Genomic DNA, 7,255 nt, shown 5'->3' with positions numbered 1-7,255 from the left:
ACTTTTATTTTTTACTCTTAATAATTACTCTTTTATTAGTGTAATTATTTAACTAAAAGTTATAAATTAAGAGTAAAACTAAAAATCGTGATTCATGTCATTTTAAAGAGTATTTGTGAAGATTATCTTTTCCCCTTTTTTGCATCCTCCTTCAATCTAGATTCTTGACTTGCATGATTGCATCCAGACTAGTTTGTAGAAATTTTTATACTCTACCATTCATTAATATCCATTTCCCCTTTACTTTTGCATTTGTTGACTTTATTCTATCTTTTTCAATTTATTATGTCACAAGCCAATCATGAACTCATTTCATAGGGGAAAAGAATCAATCATGTAATCAAAAGCTTCTCAAGATTTTCTTAGAAAACATACTAGTTTAAGGGTCAATTCAAATAATTTTGAGTAAGGCTACCGCATATCATGTTATTCTATTAAGTTTTTGGGTATTAGATTGTGTGACATCTTTTTAGGCCGCTTTACATCTATCAAGCATCAATGGTGTAATTCCAAAAAGAAAAAAAAAATACGTGCAATTACAAATTAATATATATCAGTTATGCACATGTATAGGATTATATTATATAGTTCAAGAATTATCATTATCTACAAATCCATGAACAAGCCTTGCCGTGTAAGTAAAAATGACCGTAGATTTCTTTATTTTATTTTATTTTAATCGAAGTCCATATAATAACAACAAAGACGGTGAAAGAGAACGTGCTTAAACTTAAACCAAATAAGCGTCACCGTCGTCAATGTAGAAGAGTCTTTTGCTACCTATATTTAAAAGACCAATAACGTTTTGATTATGGAATAATCAAACCAATAACAATAGGAAAAGTCCTTTTTTTTTAAAAAAAAAAAAAGAAAAAAAAAGTAAAGATAAGCAAATACAGCACAGAATTTCTAGCTTGGTCAATCGGATAAAATATATAGTATACTCTAATCTCCATTATACGGTGAGCATGTGAATAGATCACGTGCTGAGTATTAATTTAACATAACAACCATATAATAGTTGGATAGAAAGTCTATCCTATCTAATTTGTCTTAGTCTAGCTACCGGGGAAGAACTAATAAAACTTGAAGGACCGTGGAAGTTGTACCAACCTTAATCATACAGCCATCTTTGAAGCAAAGACTTTCAGCTTTTGACTTCCAATTCAAGTTCCCAAACGTCATTCTATTGCGTGTCATGTATAAAAGTGCACCAACTCAATATGAAACTTCGGTTAATGCATCTACATCTTTAAAAACAGCCCTTCAATCCTAAACTCTTTGGAAACAATTTTTAATTGTTGGTTGATTAATTAAGCTAGTAAAGTTTGATAGGGGTGAGAAATTAGAGCATATAGATACACATATTAGTGTAATGTTACCTATTACTTCATGTGTTTATGGCCGACTAGCAGATTAGACATCAGTGTCATAAAACTTAATCAAAGCATCAACAAAGTATTGGGGCAATAACATCCACAGAAAAATAATTGTAAATTTATCAATAAAATAAAAGAGCTTCATTCCTGTTCTGTTTCTTTCAAATTTCTACATTGTGAATTCGTGAAATTGAATCAATTAAATAAAAGAGACAATTAAGTTTGTTAGAATCATCTTATTCCAACAAATCATTTACAAATGCCAACCTCTCTTGACACTAGAGTTGGCAATGAACAATGTGAGTGAGAAATATTACAGTTGCGTGATTTGTACAAGTTTTTTTTCCCGTTTCTTGTCAAACATTTTTTTTTTCTTTTTACATCATGATGAACAGATACCTTCAACACCATGTTTATCTGTTGGTGCCTGCGCTATTTTCAGAGTACCGCTCTGAGGCTTGCCATGTTGCTTAGCTTGATGCTGAGACCAGTACGCGTGGGCAGCCAATACTCGGTCCAAGAGCTCCTGAGGAACAGGCTCTCCCCTCCTTTGCTGAGGTGAGATTGTTGCTGTATGAACCAATGTTTTCCATTTATCCTACACACACCCACAAAACAATATCAGGCCAAGAAGTTCTAACCCATGAACCACGATCCATCACCAAATTACTTAACAAGTTTGCATGGACTTGTATATAAAGTACAACCGACAAGAATAACCCAAAACAGAAAGATGCACTTCTGCGTTTTCCATGATATAATCAACTCAGGTATATATTTGCAGTGGCAGCGACTTCTGTACAATGGTATGTGCAATCTTCAAATAAGAAAGAGAAACAAAACGGTAGGTAGACAACAGCTTACCTTTAAGTCCACATAAGTTCGATGATCTGCATCCTCGAAAGCACGCAATTTAACATCACGCCACCTAAAGCAATGAGCCATCATTAAAACCATGTTTATCCTCTGAAAATAAGAAGGCATCTCTCCGCTCTTGAGGGAAGCTAACTAAGCGGTGAAGGATAAAGTACCAACCTTCCTGTTCCAAGTTCCTCGACTGCCTGAACTAATGCTTCTACTTCCGACACAGAGAATGGTCTCCTGGTTCGCCGCTGCACAAGCTCAGATTTCTTATTCTCGGGGTTCACAGGAACAACAGCAAGTGCTTCCACACTCACTGGAGGAACCACAACTAGAGCTCGAGAATCTGGCATTGTGCTGTCAGTCAATACATCAGTCTGGGAGCAAACAGTTTCATGATTATTCAGAGCATGAGTTTCTGTATTGGTAACGGAAGGAGGGAGTTCAGGTAAGGCATCGGAAATCTCTGTGTCTACTACAGGGGTAACTGGAGACCTGGAAAGAAAGTGATGTGATGTTAAGATCTTGTAATTAAGACAAATGACATCAAGTGCCGCTACCCAAGATTCAAGACATAGAAATCTGAATCTTCAGAAGTTAACTACTATCCATTAAAAATTCCAATCATTTAGCAAAAGACCGGCCAGAACTACCTAGCTAATGGTTCAGGTGTATCACATGACAATGAAGGACGTTGATCTTCAGAACATAGAGCTGGAAAAGCTTGCATAATATTGGGCTCCAATGTAAAGCCCAGAGCATCGATGTTATCTTTAAAAGAAAGACCTGTCTGTAGAAGAGTTCTGTTGTCATCTCTAATCTTTTTCCCTTCAAAAAGGACCCCAACATGTAACCCACCTCCAAGAATAGCGGTAACTGCCTCCATAACTGTCCTCTGCAAAAGGGGGAAAAAAAAAAGAGCACATTTAGAAGGCCAGAAAAAAATAAAAATAAATAGATAGGGAAAGAAAAACAGAAGCAACCAACAACAGGCAACAACTTTGGAAACAAAGCCCTTCAAATAACTCGTCTAGTGAACAACAATCTTCCAAAAGGTCATGGTAAAAGAAAACAAAAATGGAATAAAAATATGGCATTTAATCAGTGACGAGACATTCACCACGATACTACAAAAAAATAAAGTAGACGGCCCTCTTCTGTGGACTGTGAGAAAATTAAGATTCAACGACAACATCTAGAACAAACAAGGAATGCAAAGAACATAATTGCCAAAATTAGAAGGGTCAAAGTACACTGGTACCTTCAGAGAACCAACTGTTGCAGTTTCTGGGACCTCGATATAAAGTTCGGGTATCTTGAAGGATTTGATACTAAATTTCACTGCACAAGTAAATACAATGCACCATAAAAACCTATTCGATGCCACAAGAAGTAGAATAGAAACTGTGAAATGTATCCAGAAACGTCAAGTTTCAAGTACCATGAGCATCCTTAGAGTTGAAAGATGCTTGGCGACTAATGACTGAAGATGATACCCCATTTGCTGCATGAAAGTAGAATCATTTAGCAAACTACCTAAAAAGATTACTTTTTTTTTTCTTCCCTCACAGATTTAAAAAAACCAAAAATAACGTAATCAGGTAGAGAAGGACCTCCATGTATCGTTCCATTAGAGCAACTTGTATCTCCCTTTCTGCCATTCTCTGGAGAATTAGAAACACTTTCACTACTGAACCCTCCATCGGACAACACCATTGAGCTTCGGTCGAATAACTTCCTCCTCTTATAAACAGTGTCATGCTGACATCTGTCGCGGTTGTAACAGCTTTTTCTCTTGTTATATAGAGCTTTCATTCCCTCATCTACAAATGCCAAATTCAGAAACTTATGTTATTAAAAGATAATCATATATTTTTGTCATACATGCACAGAAAGACGTGACACCACACCACTGTTATAGGATTGGACTGAATACGGCATACCAACATCAAAGATTGCAGCAACTTACCAGATTTAAGAACTTCACAATACTTTAAATTTGGGCCCACTTTCCAGTACTTGGACGTCAGCAACTTCCTTATTCTACGGTCTCCAATACGTGATGGAGGCTTATAAGCCCTAATGTTATTGCTGGGCTTATTGCATCTAGAAAAGTTTTCTTCATCATCTCTACCAACTAACTTAATGTTATTCCTATGCCTGGAAAAAGAAGCACTAGGAACAGGTTCCCTAGGCAACGGTAATTTGACATCATTGTCCGAATTGACCACTGCCGGGAATTCCACTTGCAGCTCCATTGGGTCATTGGAGCTGCATTTGTTAGCCATAGTCAAGCCAGCAGTCTCTAAATTCTCACCCTTCTGCTGTCCTTCAATTCCAGTCCCTATATTAGCATCACAAGACTCCTCAATAAGAGGGCAGTCTCCCTCTACTTTAGAGGGATAATTCTGAAACCTGGGCTTAGTATTGCAAATTATAGATTTGACATCACCATTGACTTTATCTAAGAAGTCACATTTGTTTGAAATGTGCTCTGAAATGGCATTTGGGGACTCTTTCAGAATAAACTTCTGATCAATGTCTGGTGAGTTGATCTCAGATACAAAAGCACTCTCTTCTGAGCTTCCCTGTTCAAAGCACTCTTCTTTCAATAGCTTATCTCCATCTTGTCTCTCCTGCGTGATAACATCTTTACCAAAAGCAGGCTGATTATTTCCTTCAGAAGCATTACTAGAGGCAGAAGAAGCACTTTCACACTCCTGCAATAACTGTCCAGCTAAAGAAGCCAGTAATTCAAATGCACATATTTGACTGTCATCTGCTTTCTTCTTATTTGAGCCCCTCTGAAACCATAATCATGATTCAACAAGTAAATCATATTTTCATCTCCAAAATTTCAAAATGTTCAAAGTTCAAAATTAGAAATTACAAATTACAAATTACAAATTAAAAACGACGAACTTACCCTAGCTGATCTGGGAGCTCTAGGTATGGTAGGGACCTGAAAGCCATTGAATCCGTATTCTAGCCTTTTCTTCAACACCATATCTTAGGCATGGCAATAAGGATTCATCCAACAGTTATATTTGCATTCTCTCCTCTGTTATCAGATAAGAAAAGAAGAAGGAAAAAGAGTGTAAGAGAAAATGCAACAATGTAGTTCACTGTTCACCTGATAATTATGCTTGCTTTACAAGAAAACAATCTTAACAATAGAACAACATCCAACTAATTTATATAAATCACACCACTTTAACACAAGCACTACGAAAAATTTTCAGCATTCAAGCCAAATTGCGGAGTACGTTCTTCTCCTTAATGCGATCTATGAAACCTATAACTAAACAAAAATAAATAAATAAATAAATAAATGAAGCAAGAATTACAACGGCTTCAAATCCCTGCGATCGCAATATAGGGAAAATATCCCGAACTATTGACTTAGAAAACGGAGACAATCTTAAGCTCAAAAGGGAAACGACCATGATTCTGAAAAAAGAAAAAGAAAAATGAAATTACTGGATAGATTATGCTTAAACATCGAATCAGGAAAGGCGATAAAGCAAAATTCAACCTCAAGATTCCTTTCTTCAAAAGAAACCGTTTTCCAATACCCAAATTTCAGACCCAAAGCCCTGCTCAGAAGTTGATTTAGAGAGGAAAGAAATTTAAGCAATTAAATCGCCAATTAATCCAAACCGGACCGTCAAATTAGGATAAAGTCAAGGCCATAATTACATATCTAGCGGCTTTAATTGATTTATATTTCTACAAAACTCGAAGCCAGAAGGGGAAAAAAAACTGATCGAGTGAATTACATGCATAATTGGAATTCCAAATCAGGCATAATTCAGCATAAGAAGATATAATTCAAGGACCAATCTCCATAAATTTGACCAATGAATTCAAAACTGTAAACGAATTCCGAATACGACAGATCAATTTATTAGTAACTGCGTGCCAAAACTGACCAATATTCCAAATAGCGAAAAGAATTACAAATTTCGAAATCATATCCAAATTTACCCAACAAACACGGACGAATTTCCACGATCGGATCACGATCTCGATCGGAATTTTCAAAATTCAAAACAATTCCAACGCACGCAATACCCAAAAATTTAAATAAAAACTCAACGATCAAGCAAAAACCAGCCAAATTCGCGACAATCCAACCGCAATTTGCAATCCACGACACCGAACAGGAGCAAACAGCAAGATCACGAACGAAAAAACCACAATTCAACGACCAAAAACTCAAAAAAGCTCGATTTACTAACCTTAAAATGGAAAAAGAAAATGCGTCCTTGTTATTTCGTTCAGATACCAAATTTTCAAGCGAAAGATCGTTTTCCTGACGAATGTGCGAACGGATCTGCCATGAAAGAACTCGGAATTCAGAATTGAAAAGAATCTCTCTTCATTTTTCTCTCCATTTTTTTTTATTTGTTTAGAGTTTCTGATGAAGATGACAATGCCAAAACAAAACCCCACCACTAAATCTATATATACAAAAACCACAGGCGAAAAAAATTAAGAAAAAAAGAAACAGTGGCTTAAACCCCTTATTCCACATGTATATATATGTACATGTTCGCAAGTTTTCTGACCACAAAACCGGACCATCCAGTAAAAGGGCATTATTGTCCGGGTAAAATTTTATGATTTTACCAAAGGCCTCTGTGGTTTTGGACCAGTTCTTAAAATCTCAACCTCCTCCTCGTTTCCACAAGTCACAAAATAGATGGGTTCTTGACACGTGTCCTCTTCAGTCTTTATACGAAACCATAATAATATGTCAGATTTCTTAACTTTTATTTTTTTTGTTTCTATTTTTGGGATAAGGAAAAGAAAGATTGCACGTATTAACTATTAAATATTGGAAGTGAGGGATAGCGTTTTTCCTAGTCAGCTCCATCTTCTTTCCTATTGGTCCACTTGGTAGTGATATTGTAGAGAGACTGAGGGGATGTTTGGTACCTAGATTCGTTTCATGATTTGAATCATAGTTCGTGATTCGTTACAATATTTTCTCTCATAAAAAATACACGTAA

The 7,255-nt window shown here is 36.1% G+C and overlaps 1 protein-coding gene across 2 annotated transcripts; it reads right to left on the bottom strand.

The window, feature by feature from the left end:
- Nucleotides 1–1,523: 1,523 nt before the first annotated feature.
- LOC21408034 (telomere repeat-binding protein 2) lies at nucleotides 1,524–6,712 on the bottom strand. 2 transcript variants are annotated; one of them, XM_024165760.1, is made up of 11 exons: nucleotides 6,482–6,712; nucleotides 5,167–5,301; nucleotides 4,693–5,044; nucleotides 4,210–4,584; nucleotides 3,854–4,063; nucleotides 3,682–3,744; nucleotides 3,502–3,581; nucleotides 2,894–3,135; nucleotides 2,415–2,735; nucleotides 2,244–2,307; nucleotides 1,524–1,977 (listed from the first exon to the last, which is right to left on the bottom strand). In XM_024165760.1, the coding sequence occupies exons 2-11, from the start codon at nucleotides 5,245–5,247 to the stop codon at nucleotides 1,762–1,764; spliced, it is 2,004 nt and encodes a 667-aa protein (XP_024021528.1). In that variant the 5' UTR covers nucleotides 5,248–5,301; nucleotides 6,482–6,712; the 3' UTR covers nucleotides 1,524–1,761. The 2 variants fall into 2 exon arrangements, with proteins under 2 accessions (XP_024021528.1, XP_024021527.1); XM_024165759.1 differs by having other exon boundaries at nucleotides 4,210–5,044.
- Between the last annotated feature and the right edge of the window lie 543 nt (nucleotides 6,713–7,255).

Source organism: Morus notabilis, unplaced genomic scaffold (assembly GCF_000414095.1).
Source record: "Morus notabilis unplaced genomic scaffold, ASM41409v2 Scaffold139, whole genome shotgun sequence".
NCBI classification, from domain to species: domain Eukaryota; kingdom Viridiplantae; phylum Streptophyta; class Magnoliopsida; order Rosales; family Moraceae; genus Morus; species Morus notabilis.
Note: the sequence above shows the minus strand (reverse complement) of the source record. Positions and strands in the feature narration are given on the sequence as shown.

Excerpts from the sequence above, each read along its gene's own strand:
- LOC21408034 (XM_024165759.1), bottom strand. The coding sequence starts at position 5,247 with ATGGTGTTGAAGAAAAGGCTAGAATACGGATTCAATGGCTTTCAGGTC. Across the intron at positions 3,582-3,681 it reads CAACTCTAAGGATGCTCATG|TGAAATTTAGTATCAAATCC; the intron begins GTACTTGAAACT and ends TTACTTGTGCAG. Across the intron at positions 2,736-2,893 it reads ACACCTGAACCATTAGCTAG|GTCTCCAGTTACCCCTGTAG; the intron begins GTAGTTCTGGCC and ends CTTTCTTTCCAG.